The sequence below is a fragment of the Martes martes genome (genome assembly GCF_963455335.1).
Source record: "Martes martes genome assembly, chromosome: 1".
NCBI classification, from domain to species: Eukaryota; Metazoa; Chordata; class Mammalia; order Carnivora; family Mustelidae; genus Martes; species Martes martes.
The window spans coordinates 149,514,330-149,533,802 of record NC_137888.1 but is presented as its reverse complement, the minus strand read 5'-3'; the positions used below and the strand labels follow the sequence as shown (position 1 = coordinate 149,533,802).

The following is a 19,473-nucleotide window of genomic DNA, read 5'->3' as shown; positions in this document are numbered from 1 at the left end:
AGAGCACGCCCCCCCCCCCACCTCTCAGAAGACTCCTTGTTGTGCCTGTGTGGTCATCTGCTGTACCAGCACCACAACCAGTGGACTCTCAAGAGTCGTGTACATTCTACTCGGTGAGCAGCTCAGGTGTTCGGATGCCTGTAGTGAGTTGCAGGCAGGGGTCGGCAGAGATAATTGGGCATGGACTGCATCCTTTAGGGACTGACATTGTGGTAGGGCAGAGAGCTCCTCAGAGTAGACAGAACATGGTAAGGTCAGAGGGAAGATTGGTTGTTTCTCCAAGAGAGGATCTGAAAGTGCTGTAGGCTCAGAGGGTGAGGTTGCTTCCAGATTCACCAGGGATGCCTTTAGGAACAAGGTGGCACTGGAGTGGGGCTCAACCGTACTTGGTCAAAAGATTACAGAGAAAGCAGAGTGAAATGAAATCTACAGAGAATAATAAAAAAGAGGTGTCTACTTCACTGAGGATTTTATTTTTCACCAGTACCTCTGCCATTAAGCATAAATTTTTTTTCTGGCCCAAGAAATTTTTCTGAGCTTGGTGTTCCACACATGCGCGCGCGCACACATGCGCATACGCACACACACACAAAAGCATATTGCTATTTATAAACAGGCTCTCCTACCCTTTCCTGTGGCTGAAGTAGAGTTCTCCTTGTTTAAAGTCTGAAATATTAATCTTTTCTATTAAAATTCTCTAAAATTATAGTCATTTCCCATAAAGTACATTACAAGTTGCTTTAGTTTTTATTCTTTGTAGAAATTTAACTTTGATTTTTTTTTCACCTTTATCTGACCCTGCTGACTCATCAGACTTTTAGCTTTAAAAACTTGGCAATGTTTGAAGCTTGTAGAAACAAAATGTTTAGAATCTGTGTTTTTAGCACTAGTTCTGGATACTGATGTCATCTGCATCTTTTCCTAGTAAATGGGGAGCAGGAGAACCGAGTACAGAAGGGAAATGGATATTTTCAAGTGCCCCCCCACACCCCTGTGATCTTCGGTGAAGCTGGAGGACGCACGCTCTTCAGGTATGAGTGTGAAGGGCTGGAGACCTGCCTAAGAAATCATCCCTTTTGCTAAGAAGTACTGATTCAAACATGGTAACTTGTTCTAGGAGTATAAGGGGTTCAGAAGCTTTTCTACCTCCGTGAGATAGTTAAGTGTCTGATACTATTAGACCATGTTCTAATTGAGAACTGAGCTCTTGTGTTAAAATGAGGTCAATACTTTGCTTTAAGGCAGCTTCTGTGGTGGTTTCTACAGGAAGCTGTCACTTTCTCTCACTTAGCTGACATGACTGTCGGGGTCAGGAAATCCCGAGAAGTCCCTGCTCATAGAATAGCATCAGAGAAGGTAACTTCCCTCAGGCTGGGCGGTTGGTACAAGATGGGCTGGGCTGCTCCTGAGAACCGTTGTGCTCAGTGGTGCCTGACTTGAGGAGCGAGGCAGTCCTTCATGAGGCCATGCTGGGAAGCTGGACTGGCTTCACCTCAAGTGGCCAGCCAGGCCCTGCTGGAATCACAGGGGAGAGCTCAGTAGAGTCTTCTGTAGAGCCAAAAGTAAGAAAAATGCAGGCCAGAATTCTCTTGCTTTCCGGTGGTTTCCTGAGAGTGTGATGATCAAAACAGTCCTGATCCCCATGATGCGTGGAGGCCTGTGCCATGCACTGCAGCCCTGGCAGGGGATGTTTCTTGAGTATTTTGCCTGCAGCCAGCATTCCTATCGTCATCCAAGGACTCAGAGAAGCAGCTCTAGTATATGCGTGGCCTCAAGGATGCGGGGGCCTGAGTGTTAGCACCTGCCGCCCCCCTTAGCCGAGTGAGCCATGGTGCCTGGCTGCACTTCATTGCCTCAGCTGTCAAGGGGGGGCTCATCCCGAATGGACGGTAGGGTCCCTCCCTCTAATGTTTGTTGACAGTGGTTTGTCATTTGTGCTGCTGTGTCACTGACTACCTGACGGGTTATGTTTAGGCTGCTCTGCCGAGACTCCGGGGGTGAGACTGAGTCGATGCTTCTTAATGAGACAGTGCCACAATGGGTAATTGACATCACTGTGGATGTAAGTGTCCTCCACTCCTGCTTTGCCCTTTTGTTCTGTCCAAATCATGAAGGAGATTAAGAGCAGATTTAGACTGTACAGTCTTACGTTAGTAAAAACTAGGCTGCCAAGGGGAACCCTCCTCAGCTTCCCTGCAGTCCCAAGGTTGCAGAAGAAGTACTGGTAATTAGTTATGTACTGTTTATATCCTTGTTGGTTCAGTTATAACCGTAATATGTGCTCATTAAAGAAAATAAATGAATCAAGTGAAATGCCCATCTCTTTCCCAGTCATTCCTCTCTTCCACTCACTCCTGTCCTTCTCCCTAGAGGGGATAAGTAGTTGTAGTTCAGGCCATAACCTTCAGGACCTTTTTCTGTGCATACACAAGCAGATACTGCTGAGGTGTGTGTGCATGCACCTCTGTGTGTATGTACACACACACAAACACACACAGTTTATTATTTTGCACAAAATCTATTACACATACTTTCTGCAACTTGGTTTGGTTTGGTTTTTCACTTAAAAATGTATCTTGGACATCTTTTCATGTCTGTACATGTAGGTCATTCATTCGTCTTTAATGACTACATAGTATGTCTTTGTATAAATGTATCATAATTTAGTAACTGGTCCCCTATTGATGGACATTAAGGTTGTTTCCAATGTTTTCTATTACGAGCAATGCTTCAGTAAACATCCTTGTACATGTATCTTTGTGTACTTTTTAGGATAAATTCCTAGAAGTGGAATTGCTGGATCAAAGGGTATGCACGTTTTCCATTTTGATAGATAACTGCCAAATTGCCCCCCACAAAAGCTCTAGCAGCATACACTCTCACCAACACTATGAGTGCCTGTTTTCCACACTCACCAACACTGGTTACTTTTCAGTCTTTGCTAAAAGATGGCAAATATCTCATTGTTTTAATGTGGGGTGTTGTTTTTTCATATGTAGTGAGGTTAGGCATCTTTTCATACTGGCCATTTGTATTTCTTCTGTGAGTGTACTCATTTTTCTATTGGGTGATTTGTTTCTTACTGATTTGTAGGATTAAATATTAACCCTTCTACTATTACATGTGTCTCTCAATCAAAGTTTTACTTTGTTCGTGGCTGGTGTCTTTTGCCAGGCAAAAAATTTGAATTTTTTGTAATCAGATTGATCTTTTATGGCTCTGAGTTTCATGTCTTGCTTTGGTATTTCCTGTCCAAAGTAGCAAAAATGTATTTCTCCTCTGGTACGTCTGTGATCATTGTGTATGTCTAGATCTGTAACGTATTAGAATTTATTCTGTTTTGTGTGAAGTAGGATGCTAACTTTCTCCAGATGGTTAGCCGCTGTGCCAAAACAATTTTTTGGAGTGATCTATCCTTTTCCTACTAATTTGAAATGCTATCTTTATCATATACTAATTTTCTGTATACACATGGGTCTGTTTCTACACTCTTTTATGTGCTGTTGACCTGTTTTATATATTCCTAAAGCCATATGAAAAGAGATTTAATCTCTAAAGAACTTTCAGAAAATTTGTTTTCTGTCCCAGATATACCTCCAAGAACTTAAAGCCAGTGTGACACTGGTGGATATTCTGTGCTCTTCTCTAAGTCCAAGCTTCCCATAAACCACTGCTTCCTTTGAGTGTGAAAGTCACCTGGGATACATTGCTGACTTTAGGCCTATGGCTTATTCCCGAGAGGAGACATCCAGACAGGATATGACATGGAGGCTCGGAGGGGATTAATACCCAGAGAAAAGATGACCAGTTAATTTTATTCTTTATCTAAGTATGTGATTTACTTCATGATGGTCATCTTGATGGTTGGCTGAAGTTTCCACTCTTGCTTAAAACCTCAGACCTGAGGTTAGAGGGAAAGAAAATGGGAGGACCTGAGTGACCTTTTCACTTGGATGGTGGGTCTCACCAGGCCAGAGTGTACAGTAGAATGTTGTGGGTTTCTCTCAAGACACTGAACTTTTTGTTTGGGCCCTTAGGTATCAGCCCCAGTGTTTAAGTGTGGAATTGAGATTTTTATTTCGAGAGCTTTAAGAGTTAAAGCTTGTTTCCCTTTAATACCTTGAATTGTTATTTGAGAAGAGCCATTCTACAGCATCATATTGCCACTGACATATCATTTGTCTTACATATCTTTTATTACAAAACTAAACATGATACTTTCCTGATACGTTTTCACTAAGGCTGACTTGGATAATTTGATAGCTTACTGTACATTTCATAGAAAGTCAGTTTTAATTGTAAAATAACTTGCAAATCATGTTTTTCTGTTGATACCATTTTCATTCATCGGCTGATCAAAATGATCATACCTTTCTTTTTGCTTTCAATGTTTCAGAAAAATATGCCCAAATTCAACAAAATTCCTTTCTACCTCCAACCTCATGCATCTTCGGGAGCAAAAACCTTAAAAAAGTAAGTAAATGCAGTGTTACATGATGCCTTGATCTCATTAATGACCAGCACTTTCTTCTTCTTTATGATTGCTTTCATAGTAAAGGATATCTAAAGCAGGTTTTGTGATTCTGAAAGCTTATACAGTTGAGCGTTTACCAAATACCTCCTGTGGTAGGCCACAGATGTTCAAAAGTATAAGACTTGGTTTTTTTCTCTTGCCACAGCATAGTTTAGGACAGAATGTGTGTATAAAAATTGCTTTTATGGATACTTAGGGAGTCATGGGAGTAGGGGAAAGAAATGAATCGTGGGCTGGAGCTTCTAGAAAGTCTTCTTGAAAGACATGGAATTTGAGCTGGACATGTAAGAAATGGATAGAATTTCAAGAGAGGTATTTCACGTCCAGGAAATGGTTTGAGGATGTGGAAGTAGGAACATACACAGGATCCTGAAAATTAGCAAGGACTGGTGTAGCTGCAGCAGAGACTCCAGAACTGGGAAAGGAAATTTGAGGTCTTGTGGATGTGTATCTGAGCAAGTAAAATCTGTTAGGGGCGTTTCCAGACATACACAAACAAGAGATCAGGGGCATGAACCCCCGTTATCCCCTCAAACAGCTCCAGGGTCATCAACACATGCCTAAGCATTTTCCTTCACCTCTGCCTCTCCCTCCGACCCACCTACACAAACATACACGCCCCACATTATTTTAAAGCAAGTCCTAGACAGCACTTCAACCAGATTTAATGACTGAAGGTCAAGATGGCTTTCAGACTTTGAGCCCGAGCTACTTGGGTAGGCCATTTTGAACTGACGTCAGTGATACAAGAGAAGTAGGTTTGGGGGTGAGGAAATTGATGAATCTGGTTGGGGACACATAGAGTTTGAGGTGCCCGTGGGATGTCCTTCTGGAGATACGCAGCCAGCTGTTGGGCTTGTGGCCTAGAGTTCAGGCAGGAGGTCTTGGCTGTAGGGCCAGGAGCCACAGGAGAAATGAGCACCTGGGGAATGGGAGCCTGGTAAACACGGGGGGCTGCCTTCCCTCCCAGGAGCATTTAGTTTGCCCATCCTCTAGGATCGTCTTTAAGGGAATAAAACCCAGCAGGCTGTTCTTGATATATATGTAAGTTTTAAGAACATGTATTTAATCTCACTTACATGTAATCTGTGTCTTTGGGGGACACAATGGAAATATGTTGGCAATTCTAAAACTGGATTAAGGCAATGACCTAAACATTCTTCTTGATTTGTTTCCGTGCTATGTTTTGTCTTTATCCAATGTGAACACCAAAAAATATTTAAGAGATAACATCCAGTGATTCCTGATGGCACAGTCTGCCCTTGCTTCTTACAGAGACAGACTCTCTGCTAGTGACATGCTCCAAGTCCGGAAAGTAATGGAACACGTTTATGAGAAAATCATCAACTTGGATAATGAGTCGCAAACCACTAGCTCTTCTAATAATGAAAAACCAGGAGAACAGGAAAAAGAAGAGGATATTGCTGTTTTGGCAGAGGAGAAAATTGAACTTTTGTGCCAGGACCAGGTAAGTGCACTTGAGGACCATAGCTCCATTTTTTCCAGTGTCGATGCTCAGAAAGTTACATGTGGTGTCATTATAGTTCCCATGTCTGTTACCTTTGGGGGTACTTCTGCTTTTAGGGAGGCTCTAAGGAGTGCTGGGTCTCTCCCACCTATTGGTGAGACCCTTTCTGGAGGGGCTCTGTAGCCCACCCTGAAGTTCCTATTTACCCCAGGGAGATTCTCGGGAAAAGGACATAGAGATTGAAATGCACACACAAAGGGTGAATGTGCTGGTGGCTTTTTTTTTTCCTGACAAGAAAAAGACACATGATCACCTTGATTGACAGAGCAGTGTCGGCTGTGTTGGTTTAAGATTTGAAGCAGAGGTGGGTGGAGCATTGGGGGCACTGTTTTAAATAAAGGTGCACTCGAGGCATCTCCTCAGGGGAACGGCTGAAGTTGGGATCTCCGGCCTAGCCGCCCAGGCTGCTCATCTCTCACTGCCTGGATTCGTGTCTGCGTGCATGGGAGCTCTGTCAGCAAGAGCAGGCCATCAGGGGCAGGCGAGGGGAGGATGAGCTGGATCACCTGGTGAGAGTCCCTGAGTTTACAATAAAGGTCTTGGATATTACAAAGTAGAGGCTTTGACATTTATTATTACTTATTTTTGGCCGTTCAGGTTTTAGATCCAAACATGGACCTCCGAACAGTGAAGCACTTCATATGGAAGAGTGGTGGCGACCTCACCCTCCATTACCGTCAGAAGTCCACGTGAGGGGTGGGCGAGCGCTCCTGGGTATTCATTTACTGACCTTCCTCCTTGGCCCCGAGAGTAGTCCTAGGAAGCCCAACGAGCCCCAGCGGGAGCACGACTTCTAACGGCCGATTTGGTATGGACCGAGATTCTCTTTCAGTTGAAGTGACTAATTGCGGTGTAAAATAGAAACCAGTCTCCATGTGTAGATTAAGCTGTCCCCAGGGAGGCAGAGAGTGTGAACAGAAAACCCCACAGGCACACTATGTCCTGTGAGATGTACAGAGGACGGACAACAGGCCAGCACAGACTGGGCTTCCTCCTTCCGTTTCAAAGGACCTTATCTTCGTCTGTTAGCACTTGTAGAGACACATAGGTAGAGCCACATCTGTCACTGTGTTTCCACTTCAAACCCACATGCTCTGTAGCTTTTGTAAGAGAGTACATTCCATTCCTGTAGCACCTATGAAGGCTTTTTCCAAGTCGGTCATTAAAAACAAGTTGTTCTCACATTTAAGACAGTTATTTTTAATAGGAATTTGCTGTTGTACAATTCCAGAGCCAGCCCATTTCATAATAAATTATCCTTGTTGGGCTCGTTTTAATATTGCATCTCAGATGCGTTCTTTAGGAAGACCTGCGAAACTCTGGGTGCTGGCCTGTAGCACTTGGACCGCCAGACTGGAGTACGCCCAGCAGCGCCCAGGGCTGCTGCGCCCCCACAGTGCCCCCAGCTGTGCGGCAGCCTCGGGCAGGTGCCATGCCTTCCCTGCTCCGCCGCGTCCAGCTTTGTTGAGGGGCCAAGCCACGTGACGCCCCAGGTTCACGCTCTGGGTGAGCAGCGCAACACCATCGAAACTTAAGACCATGAGGAGAAAAGAAAAGGGAAAAAAAAGACCACAAGGAGATACTCACTTCATTTAAATGCTACCTAAAATTTATGGTGTCAGAGAAGGAAGGGTATCCTAGTGAGTTAATTTGATAGTCCCCTCCTGGAAGTATACATAGTTGTTTTCACCAGAGTTTTATATGCAGGTTTTTGTTGTGGTACCTGTATCCAGAGTTCTTTTCATTGTTCTTTCTAACAATCTGAAGCTTTCATAGAATCATTTGAGTCTTGTACAGAATATAACTTATTGGGGATAAACACTTCAACTTTTGGCAGAAGAAAATACTTTGGATTCTCCCCAAGGTCATTTGTATTCAGAATAGAACAGTGGTCCAGTCCCGTACAACTACGGAAGACAAGCCTCCTGTATGAAGCCAGAAGCACAAGTGCCTTCAGAGGGCAGTTTATTCCAGTCCAGTTGCCTCCCTAGCTCGCGTGCGGTCTGTCCCCACAATAGCAGGGACTGGGGAGGGGCCAGAAAGGGTTGTTTTCTTTTCTACATCTTGACAGGTTCAGTGGGAAGCAGCTGATGGGCCTAGGTCCAGACCTTTCTATTTGAGATATTCTTACCTGCACAACTGTAGAGACAGGGTTCCCTCACTGCTGGTCAGCTTCCTTTGGAAGTGGACAGGTCACTGCCTCCAGCACTTTGAAGAAGTGAGCAAAGACATGCCACATTTCCAATGAGTCTTTCTCCCTTACACAGAGAGCAACCGGCTTCTTTTTTTAAAAAATCCTTTCTATCTGTTGGATACAACAGTGTGCTTTTGGTGCACATTTTTTAGCAATAGTTGTGAATTAAAGGCAAAAACAAACCCCACGACTCACTTATCAGCCCTCTGCTGTGTTTGCAGGAGGGGCCCTTGGGGTAAAGGAATAGGTTTCACTGGGCCATTTGGCCCCATGTGCCGAGACTTGAGGGGTGGCTGCACTCCCTTCCTGTCACAGATCTGACCCTCAGCATGCTTCTACTTTTTCCTTCCAGTCAGACCAGTAACAATTTCAAGAAAATCTGAAGTCTGCAATGCCAAAAGGGTAAAAATCTGTATTTCACAGTTGTATAGAATAAAGGCTTTAGTTACAATATTTCAAAGTGTAGTAGACCTTTATTTCTTTCACTTGTCATTTTCCTTCATAGCAGATTACAGAGAAACTTCTGGTTCCATGTTTACCCTGACAGTCATCAACGTCAGTACCCATTTTATCCCCCTGGTCAGGGCGGGGAGTATGTAAAAGTGAGAGAGGGAAGAGCCAGAATCCTAGGGTGAGGGGGATGTCGGGCCAGACTACCAGGCTGCAGTTCAGGGAAGCTGGCCTCCAAACAGTCCTGTGGCGATTCTCTTCTACTTCCTGGATTCCTACAGGCGGACACGGCTCCCAGAAAATCCCAGAACCCAGCTCCAGACCTGGCTTTGGACACACCTCCCTGTTCGCCAGGCTTATCAGCTGCCACCACAGGCTGGATGAGGGCTTGCTTCAAATGCAGTCACAGTGCTAGAAATTTGAAGAGTTTGCTCATTGGGGACCCTCCCTGCATATATTTGGTCTGTGCCTCCCCCCGAGTAGACATCTGGTCCTTCTTGTATGGGCCTAACAGAACCCTGAATGCACTGTTAAGTGCCCACATTACAGATCAAGCAGCAAACGTGGGACTTTCAACTGGGTAGCAGCTAGAAGACAAGGCCAGAGGCAGCTTTTGTAGCAATTGGCAAGATGTGGGCAGGTGAGGGACTTAAGGAGGAGCTGTTCCTGCAATGGAGCCCTCCTCTTCCTGCAGCAACCAGGTAAAGCGCAAGATCTCGCCTAGTCTTAGCCACTCTGGGCACCGGGGGTGGAGGGAACAGCCTCCCATACTATGGGAAAGAACAGAATGGCCTTTACCCACCGTTGTCCAGGCCCCTCGTTCTCCCTTAGGGTAGGAGCTGTGTTAAAGAAGTCCAGTCAGGACTGGCTTTGAGTGTGCTTAGGTTGGTGAATTTAAATTTGCAATTTGTATTCTCCACTGGGGCAGCCTGGATGCCTTGTATATTTAGATGAGATGGTTGTGTAAGTTTGGGAGCTGACAGGAGTCACCACTAGGGATACTGGGTCTGTGGGGTGTAGGCCCTGGGGAAGAAGAGACATCATGGTCTAAGAACAAGTGAGTCTCTGCTGACAGGCCTAGAATTTCCAACCCTCCTCCCCCAGGAGAGATGGACAAGTTCACTGATTCTCTCCTCCAGCTGGGACTGGCAGATGTCAGCCTGAGCCAGTGATGCAGTGTAGCAGAGATGAGGATACGAGACTTCTAGAAGAGACGGTAACTAGGGCCTCAGGGGTCCCCAAGGCGTGGGGCTGCCTTCTAGTACACACGGGGCTAGCTGAGCTGTGCAAGAAGAATCAAGGCAAGCCCTAGCAAGTTGTAGGCAAATACTCCAGACCTATCCCTTCCTCCTTCACTCCACCCTTCAATCCTCCCTCCTTCACACCTGACCCTGTGTGGACCCTGCTGCTGCCTGGGCAGCCATAGTGACCAGAGCAGGAGCAAGCACTGGACGTAAGGGTACAACATGGCCTAAAGATGCTCTTGCCCATGGTCTCCTTTTCCTACCCACTGAGGCTCTCTGCCCCACCTAAGCAGCAGAGTAGTCCTTTTCCTCTCCTACCCCAGCTCCTGCAAAACTTAATCTGGGTGCTGCTCCCAGCTCCCCGACACCCCAAAAGAACTTGTCTGAGACTCTCAAACAATTGCCTGACTCCCCAAAGCCAGGACCACCAGGCAGAATCAATGCTGGAAGGTCATCTCTTGGACACCGGCAGGGGCTATGGGCACACACGAGCTCCCGGGCTGCAGAAGTCCCTGCACATCCAGGAGCCACTGCCTAGGAAGCTGCACACACTGGGCCGGGATCAGGCAAGGGGCTGGGCTGCATACTGCGGCCTAAGCGGCTTCCCCCCCATCTCAGCCTCACGAAATGCCATCAGGGACCTGGGCAGCCTAGGGCGTTATTCAGGGGTGGAGAGCAGGGCCTGGCTGCCTGCCCCCTCAGCCTCTGCCCCGAACTCTGGGCTCTCTGTGCTTGCAGGCTCATCCTCAGCCTGCGCTTCGAGCAGCTCAGCAGACAGGCCGTCTTCCGGTGAGGCTGCCGAGATGAGGCTGTCGGGAAGAGTTAGCTGAGGCAGGTGGTCTGGTTGTGCCTGGGTGCCTGGGCTGTCCGGGAAGGAGACCTCAAACTCTGATCCAGACCATGTGGCCTCACCTGAAAAATACAGGGAGGGGCTGAGAAGGCCTGGGGCAGCCCCCACTGACCCCCCCACTCCCTCCCCAGACATTGATGGGGAATGAGAGCTCTAGTGTCCAGATGCTTTCACGTGGCTGTATTTCACCCAAAAGCCAGCCTCCCAGCCAGCTGAGAAACTCAGGGCAACCTTGCCAACGATTCAGGGTCCTTCCCAGAAAGCTTGCGCAGGTGTGGGCCACTCACCACCACGCTCGTGAGAACCGCTGCTGGAGACGTCCTCAGGGCCAGAGGCCGAGAGAGCCGTGGACGTCAGCTCTGTGGCAGAGGGCAGGCTGGGCCAGACACTGGCATTGCTGCTGTCCAAGAGGGAGATACCTGACACGTCCAGGAAGCCTAGGAGAAGGATGCAAGTCTTCGCCAGCACAAAACCCGGACGACTGGAAGGCCCATACCCTGGGCCTCAGGCCCCTGTTCCTGGAGCGCCTGGCCCAGCCTGAAACTGTAATCTCAGCCCATAAGGGTGCCCCCGCCCAACCCCAAAGTGGTCTCCACTGCCTGTTGCTGAGGAAAGAAAAGGACTAGCACAGAGGCAGAGGCCCAGACCCTGCTCTGTCCCCACTATGCCGCGTGACCTCGAGCAGGCTGCTTCCCTACTGTGGACTGCAGTCCCCCCACCGGCACACTGGACAGGCTCATCTGCGACCCTCTTGGCATCTATGAGCTAGCAGGTGTCCGAGGGTCTGAGGAAGGTTTAGGCACTGCCCTGGAAGCCCTGCCCCAAACCTGGCGCCCACTGCAGCACTGGGGATTGCAGGCCCCTCCGCCTCCTCTCTGGGGCCCACTCACTACCTGGGTCCATGACACGCTGCACTGGAGGTGGAGGTTGAAGAGGTGTCTCCACGGGATGCGGAAATCCCCCAAGGTCTGGGGCACCACGGCTGGGACTCCCAGGCTCAGAAAACTGTCCCTCCATGAAGGAGCCGGGTGCCTGCAGCAGGGCCTACGGGGGCCAGGGAAGGAGGGAGCACGGTAGGGGCAGTTGGGACAGAGGAGTCCAACCTAAGCCCCAGCCCACACTGGCCACAGAAGCACCACTCTGCCTGATGGAGCAAAGAGCCGTGGTATCCTGCCCTTACCCCACAGGGGATCTACAGTCTGGTACAGGAGGCCCACTTGGCCTCTCTGGCAGTGCTGACAAGGAGGGAGCGCCCTTCCTGGTCTGCTGAGGAGCCCTGAGCACCCACCTGGCTGGGCCCCTCCAATGACCCACCTGAAGAGGAACCCTTGGCTGAATTCCAGCATGCCTAGGGAGCCATCCTCACATGCGCCCCAGTATAGACCCTAGGCAACAGCCCAGTGCCTGAAGGTACTCAGTTACTTTCCCACAGGCATGAAGGCAGGTCTGGCATTCCTCTACAGATCTGGCCAAACAACCAGCCCAGCTGGGGCTCTGGATGCCCAGCCTCTGGCCCAGCCTGACCCCATACTCCTCAAGGCACAGTACAAGGCTCTGTGCCTGAGCCTCTGTGTCCCACTCAGGAAATGAAAACAACAACTAGTGCCTTGCCATGACCCTCACCTCCAGACCTAAGTGTCAGGAGAACTAAAGTGGGCTTCACTGTCCCAGGATTGGAACACCTGCTTTCACTGGCCCCCAGAAGCAAGAAAGGACCCCCAAGGGCTCCACAAATGGGCCCCGGGTGACAGCAGCCTTGGGTCCTCATTTCCCAGGTGGCAGGCCCCTTTGCCCATACGAAGCCCCCCACTTCCTCTCACTGGCAGATGCTCCCCACATACTTCCATGTAGTCATCCTGCCTGGAGCCTATCTCCAGGCCTGAAAAGGCAGGAGAGTCCTGAGCGGTGGGTCCAGGTGGTGGGGCATCAGGAGGCGGGGCGGCAGGTGGCAGGGCACCAGGTGGTGGGGCACCAGATGGCGAGACATCAGGTGGCAGGGCATCAGGTGGCGGGGCGTCTGGTGGCGGGGCGTCAGGTGGCAGGGCGTCAGGTGGCAGGGTGTCACGTGGCGGGGCGTCAGGTTGCTTCTTGTGGTGGCTGGGAGGCTGGGTTGGGATCCGGTGCAGATACCCGTAGCCAATACCACACCCCAGACTGCCGAAGTCCAGAAACATTCAATTCAGGGGCTTGTCCTATAGCCCTTCCTAGGTCTGCCAACCCCACCCACTCCTAGCCATGAGAGGCAGCAAGGGTGCCTCCTGGACCAGTGGTCATCCTCAGGATCCCTGGACTCTGGGCCCAACCTCCACCCCCCACCATGGGATTCTGGGCATCCACGTCCAGCGGCCAGGTCCAGCCAGCACTCTGCTGGGCCCCTGCCCCACCACCCTCCGCCTGAGGAAGTACCTGCCCTCTCCACCCCAGGCTGCGTTGGGAGTTACAGTCACCTCCCGGCAGGAGTCGGACTCGGAGTTGTAAACCATCAGCTTCAGGGGCTTCCCCTCGTGGGACTCGATGAGCGTAAAGAAGTCCTCGGACTACGACAAAACCAGCACCTGAGCCCCACTCCCCACACTGAATTGGGAGGCCTCGACTAAACGAGGCCCCCCTCGTGGACAGCACCCATCTCGGCACCCTATCTGGGGGGCCTGGGGAGGGCAAACCAAATGCTGCTCACCTCCTGGAGGATCTGGTCTGAGCCAACCACGTAGTCCGTGTATGGGCGCAGGCCAGCAAGGGAGGCAGGTGAAGAGGGTTCCACGTCCTGGGAAAGAGAAATCACCAGCTATCTGTCTTACTTCTCGCGTTGGGGATGGAGGAGGGTGGGCGGGGAGGATGGAGGGGCTCCCTTTCCAGGTACTGAGCGGGACACTTGTCCTCAGGCTCCAGGGCTAGGACAAGCCCAGACTCTCCTACTCCATCCTTCATTTCCTAACCTCCCCAAGGTGCACAGCCGGCCAGCAGAGGGCAGCACCACGGCACCGCTCACAGCCCTGAGCTCTGGAATCTCCTGTCGGTTAAATCCTGACTCAGCCAACCTCTGGCCTGTAACTGTCTGCGGACAAATACTTAACCCCCTAGCATCAGTTTCCCCACGATTAAAAGCAGGATATGCAGTCCTTCCTCATAGGGTTGCTGAAACGATTAAAAATAGAATACAGGTAAAGAATGAAAACGACAGTCGGCCCACAGGAAGTGCCCAATTGCTGTGCTGTTACTGGGTGCAGGCATATGGCTGAGACCCCTGTGGAGGGGCTGGAGGCTGGGCAGTGAGCAGAACTGGGTACAAGGATCATTTCCTCCCTTGGGAAACTCTACCACTCCTAGCTCCAGGTCTCCCAGAGCAATGCAAAGGGATTTGCCTCATCACTCCATTATACTGGTGGATAAACTGAGGAAGGCTAAAAGGTTGAGAAGACTCCCACGAGAACTCAGTGAGCAACAGAGAAGGCTAGAAATCAAATCAGTCCGTTTCCAGCTCAGGGCACCCTCCTTCCACCAAGCCTTGGCACCAAGCATTCAAGACTGTAGGCACGTGTGTGTGTGTGTGTGTGTGTGTGTAGACACAGCAACATCTGTGACAACTCAGTCACTGAGATTCAGGAAGACCCCAGGCCCAAGGCCCAATGGGGCTCTGAGGGGACCTGCCGGAAACGACTAGATCCCGGTAGGCCATAAAGTCTACCAGAAAAGACCCCATCTATAAAGACCAGCAGCAGCAGCCTTCTGGCAGTGTAAGCGCCCCTCCAGTTGGTGGTACCCCACCTCTTAAAATAGGAAACCAAGGTCTGGAGGGTGAGAAGGGTGCCGCAGGTCGCCTGGCTACCGAGCAGGGTGCACAGTTCTAGGGATGAGGAGCAGCCCTCAGGAACCCTGTCCCGGAAGCAGGTCGTTGGCCCCACCCAGATGCCCCTACACCCAACCCTTGCCCCGCACCCCCACACACACACCCCCTGCCCACTCACCAGCACATGCCACACGTGCTCGCTGGCCCTGCGGAAGCTGCAGAAGCGCACGCTGGCCCCCAGCAGGCCCTGGCCGCCCCACATGTTGCTGGGCACCACCTCCACCTCGCGCACCTTCATGGTCTTCATGTTGAACACCTCCAGCTTCACAGGCTTCTCCACATTGGCCTTCAGCAGGGCCTTCAGCGTGTCATTCTCCTTGTTCTGTGGGGCAGAGGGGCTGACACCTAGCCCCCCGGCCCCCCACCACCCATCCCCCAGGTTGGGGCCTCTCAGACAAGTCTGGGTCCAATGTGGGGAAGGGCCCAGGAGGCCAGATGCCCCAGCAGGGTCTGGGGCAGGCGTGGGCCAGGGCAGGGTCTGGGCCTGCGACCACGGCAACCCCCCACCACCCCTAAGCACCACGAAACCTGCCTTTCTCAGAATCCCTGGAAAAGTCAACAGAGTGAACAAAGAGCCTGCTTGGTCCAGAGCACTGCAGGCCTCCCCTCTCTGACAGGTCCCTTCGCACCTTGACACCTCTCATGCCCTGAGAGGCAGGCCCTTTACACCTTGTGGCCAGCTCCAAGAGCCCCAGAAAGCTCAGGAGCTGGGCACTGGGCAGTGCACCAGTCAAGCTGAGTACAGGCCTAGAAGGAGGAGAGGTGAGCTGGGCCTCCCTCCAGAAGAAAAGGGAGGAGGAGCAGAGTGGGGCCTGTTGTGGGAGAGGGGACACACACACACACAGAGCAGTTGTAGCATGGGGGAGCCTCACCAGCCTCGAGTGCCCGATGGTGATGATGAAATCAAAGTAGGGTTCCAGGCCTGCCTGCTGGGCTGGGGAGTTCTCCTGCACCTGTCCCACAGCAGAGGCCACAGTCACAGCAGGCACCAGCCTCGTGACTCTCCGAGAAGCCCCCCACCCATGTCTGCAATTTCAGAGACCATCCATCACCACTTCCGGTGTCACAGCAAGAACCTGGGCCCTGCACAAACTGTTCTAGACAGGTGACCGGTGAGCACTGTCAAGGTAACTCCACCCTCTGGCTACCTTCCTGGGCAAGATTGTCCTCTTTGGGAAATGGCTCTTGTTGGGTCATGACCCACACATATTTCCAGAGATGCCTCACAGGAGAGCCCAGGGCAGCCCTGGGAGCTTCTAGGAGGCCACACAGACACAGGACACCACAGGTCTGTGGGGAAACTCGGGCCACTGGGAAGCCAGCAGGTTTACCAGAAAGGTTTAGATGTGGACAGGAAGGGAGGGCCCCAGAATAGAAAGAACCAGGGCTGTGCTCAGAAAGACAGAGGGTGGGCAGCCTGTGGCCAGATCCCAGAGCACAGACCCTATGGCGACAGATCCAAGCTCAGCTGGGCAGGTGTGGGACCTACTGAGGAGTGCAGCTGAGGGAAGAAGACCCAAGGGACAGGGGATGTGCTTGAGCTGGGAGTCCTGTAAGAGGGAGTCCCAGAAGCAGGGATGAATCCCGGCCTCACAGCCTAGTCTCCCCTTCTGTGTGGAATGGCTCCTCCTCCCTGCCTCCTCCTCTCTCCCAGGAGCCACTCCGAGCCCAAGGGGGCCTCCAGCCCTGTATTCTGGAACTCACTGCTGTCTCCAAAAACACAGCAACCAGGCCTCCCAGCTGGGGTAAAAATCCATCTCAAAGGCCTCATTTACAGAGCCTTGCTCAAACAATGCAGCCTTTATCCCCAGGGCTGGACCCTGCAGTGGGCCCCACACCCTCAGGCCTTTGGCTGTGAGCACTTGATGTCCGGCTGGCCAGGCATCAGCCCAGAGGATACAGGGCTCATGTGGCTTCAGGTTCCGGATGCATCCACCATGGGAAGGCCCTGGGGCTTCCGCCACCCACCAGCCCCTATAGTCTTGGATTCCCCAAGCTGAAGGAGAGCTCACCCCATGCCTTGGGATCCAGGGTAATTCACCCCTGGAATTAGAACGCTCTTCTAGCTGGGTCACCACCCACTGAGGCCCTGCTTGCCATCCCCAGGAGCTTGCCATGGCTTCCAATGACAGTGAGCCCAGAAACCAACTCCAGTCCCAGCTGGCCTGCAACAGGGGAGCTCTGAGCCCTGCCCCTCTCCCTCCATGGGAAAGCTGGGACAAGGTGTCTTTTGAAAGCCACTGGACAGTTACTCAGGGACAGCTTATGCAGAGGTAGTCCTCCTTCCCAGCTCAGGACCTCATCCATGCCACTCCTGCCTCCCCCTGCTCCTGAGGCCAGTGCCACCCAGCTGCCAGCCCGCTCCCCTCCTCAGTTACTCCTTATCATCTGCCCTCCATCATTACTGAGGTCCAGAGGCTCAGGCCTCCAATCCCCAGGCCCTCTCGCCACCCTCCACTGTGATCTTGTCTTCTGGCTGTACTCCACTGCCCTTGCCCCCCACCTTGCAATCACCCTCTAGGGCTCTGGAGCAGAGCTAATCTGCGTGGCTTGCCACTACACCCCCGCTCCCACCATAAGCGCTGTCCCCTGTCCGGCTCTCCTTTGGGGGCTCCCAACACCCCCCACCTCACAGCCCCTCGATGCTTGCCGGATTCCCACCACTTTTCACTGTGTTCCCCATCAGGGAATCTAATGTAATTAAAGGGATAGCAGCTGACACTTGCTGAGGACTGGCTCCATGCCAGGGGACTGCGCCACCTGCCCTACCTTGTGTTTAACTCTTTTACTAGCGCTGACTTCCCCAGGAGGAAAAGCACTCCATTATTCAGAAATCTGACTCCAGGAAGTCCAACCCAGAGCCTGGACAGGTAACAACCATTTCCTGGGGGACCCTCCAGGCCTCTAATCTCACTGAGGGCAGGGACTTCTCCAACGTGCCTGGTGCACAGTAAGAACACCAGTATTTACAGAAGGCAACAGACGTGTTCTTCAGTTTTTAAAATATGTAAGTAGGTAAGGTCACACTTCCACAGAAAACGTCCCCCGTTCCACAGGGCAGGAGAAAATCCTGATCTTCAGGACACGACAGGCACTGCATAGTCTCGTCTCTTCCTTTAGCACTTGTCCTCCTCACATGAGCCACCCCATCTCTGGACACCAGCCTCATCTCCTGCTTTCTCAACCCAACCGTCCCAGAATGCTCTTCCCCTAAGTATCTGTAATGTCCACTCCTTCCCTCCCAGGTGTCTTCCTGACCCCTCTATCCAAAACAGCACCCACTCATCCTCTGTATGCTCTTCCTCTACTTTCTTCTCCTCGCACTGCTCACCGCCTATCATATATTTCTGTTTCGTCTGTCTCCCTCCTCTCTGTGCCAGCAACGAAGGATAAGCTCCATGAAAAGAGGGATGGTGTCTGTTCTGTCCACTGCTTTATCTCTGGCACCCAGAACGTGCTCAAAAATACCTGTTTTTGTGGATGGAAGACCTCCAATCTGTTGACCTCTCCACTCAGCCCCTCTCCCACATGCCCCCCACCACTGCCCCACCTCTCCCCTCTCGCCAAGTCCTCAATTTCTTTACTTTCCATCAACCTGCTGGAAGATTCTCCTGATGGGAGGCGTTCCGCTGTCCACTTTTCTGTCAGGTGCCTCACTGTGATGTCAAACAGAGAAAGCCCATTGCCAAACACGGGCCTGTCAACTCTGGGTCCTGAAGCCAAGCTGGCTTGCCTTTTAGGAACCCCCTTCTTTCACCCTCTCCTCTTGTGGTTAACAGAGCTTCAGACACCCCTCAGCAGCCAGGTACCAAACTGACCAGCTTGCCTGCCTACACTCAGCTCTGCAATCCATCCAGGGTGCCCGGGGAGAAGCACGAGGTCCTTCCCCGCTGCGTTGTGGGTTCGGAGACCCTCCTGCCCCTCTCACCTCCGTTTCAGCACCTCCTTCTCCACAGTACACACCGCCACCCCAGCTCTCCATCTGGCTGCGGGCCCTCTCCTCACCTTCAGACTCTAGGAACCCCGCTCCGTCTCCACTTTGCCCAGAACTGCTTGTGCAGACTCGTCCCTCCCCTGCTGCCAAGGCTCGCCCCTGCCTTCTGCGGCAATCTCCTGGCTCTCCCGCTGCGGCTCTCCCTGGCTTGTTGGCACTGCTCCTCCAGCCCGGAACCGGAGGCCAGTCGACGGGATACGCGCCGGCAGGCCCCGTGGCAGTCGGCGTCCACCTGGCCATCCCGACGGGGAGCTAGGGTCTTGGCCTTGCTGGCTCTCTCCCCAGGCCCAGCAAGGAGGCGATCACAAACATGACCCGGGTGCACAAGTGCGTCCCGGCTGGACCTGGTGCAATCTTCACCTGGGAGAAGTGCCATTCCGGGCGGCCGGACCGGACCAGGAAACGCTCCCGCTTCCTGCATGGCTGGCACTCGGGGCCGGCGCCGGGCAGACCCGGCCGCAGACGGGCCGGGGGCCAGAGAGCCTCGGCGCCGCCTCCCGCTGGCGGCTCCCCCCGGGAAGGAGGCACACGCCCCACCGGGAAGGAGGCACACCCCGGCCGCTCGGGGGACCGGGACCCTGCCGCTGCCGCCCTCGAGCCGGCGATCAGATGTCCCCTCGCGTCCGTGCGGGCGCCCCGCCAAGGTCACCGGCGCCGCGGGGGCGACTCACCCCGTGCAGATGGAAGCCCTCGGCGCCGCCCGCCGGCTGCTCGGCGCTGGCGCCCAGACCCATAGCTGCGGCGGGGCGGCGGCGCGCGTGTCCGGTACTGCGGTGCCCACCCGGCAGCGCGACCCGGCGCCACCAGCGCTCACTCGCCCTCTCGGCGCTCG

The 19,473-nt window shown here is 52.3% G+C and overlaps 2 protein-coding genes across 3 annotated transcripts in view; one reads left to right on the top strand and one right to left on the bottom strand.

The window, feature by feature from the left end:
- WDR48 (WD repeat domain 48) overlaps window positions 1-8,713 on the top strand; it is a 46,570-nt gene extending 37,857 nt beyond the window's left edge. The window contains exons 15-20 of one of the 2 annotated variants that reach the window (XM_080800892.1): window positions 926-1,031; window positions 1,975-2,062; window positions 2,773-2,808; window positions 4,397-4,473; window positions 5,810-6,002; window positions 6,660-8,713. In XM_080800892.1, coding sequence (XP_080657018.1) covers window positions 926-1,031; window positions 1,975-2,062; window positions 2,773-2,808; window positions 4,397-4,473; window positions 5,810-6,002; window positions 6,660-6,755 — 596 coding nt within the window. In that variant the 3' untranslated portion in view covers window positions 6,756-8,713. The remainder of the gene's footprint in view (window positions 1-925; window positions 1,032-1,974; window positions 2,063-2,772; window positions 2,809-4,396; window positions 4,474-5,809; window positions 6,003-6,659) is intronic. The other variant, XM_080800893.1, reaches the window with a different exon arrangement.
- GORASP1 (golgi reassembly stacking protein 1) lies at window positions 8,655-19,466 on the bottom strand. The gene is made up of 9 exons (XM_080800914.1): window positions 19,313-19,466; window positions 15,520-15,600; window positions 14,766-14,969; window positions 13,478-13,564; window positions 13,207-13,337; window positions 12,642-12,954; window positions 11,694-11,844; window positions 11,088-11,237; window positions 8,655-10,862 (listed from the first exon to the last, which is right to left on the bottom strand). The coding sequence occupies exons 1-9, from the start codon at window positions 19,373-19,375 to the stop codon at window positions 10,609-10,611; spliced, it is 1,434 nt and encodes a 477-aa protein (XP_080657040.1). The 5' UTR covers window positions 19,376-19,466; the 3' UTR covers window positions 8,655-10,608.
- Between the last annotated feature and the right edge of the window lie 7 nt (window positions 19,467-19,473).

Bases quoted from the DNA above. Each gene is read 5' to 3' on its own strand.
- GORASP1 (XM_080800914.1), bottom strand. From the start codon at position 19,375: ATGGGTCTGGGCGCCAGCGCCGAGCAGCCGGCGGGCGGCGCCGAGGGC. The intron at 13,565-14,765 runs GTGAGTGGGCAG...TCTCTTTCCCAG, and splicing joins AGCACGTGTGGCATGTGCTG to GACGTGGAACCCTCTTCACC. The intron at 11,238-11,693 runs GTAGTGAGTGGG...TCCTTCTCCTAG, and splicing joins GCAGCGTGTCATGGACCCAG to GCTTCCTGGACGTGTCAGGT.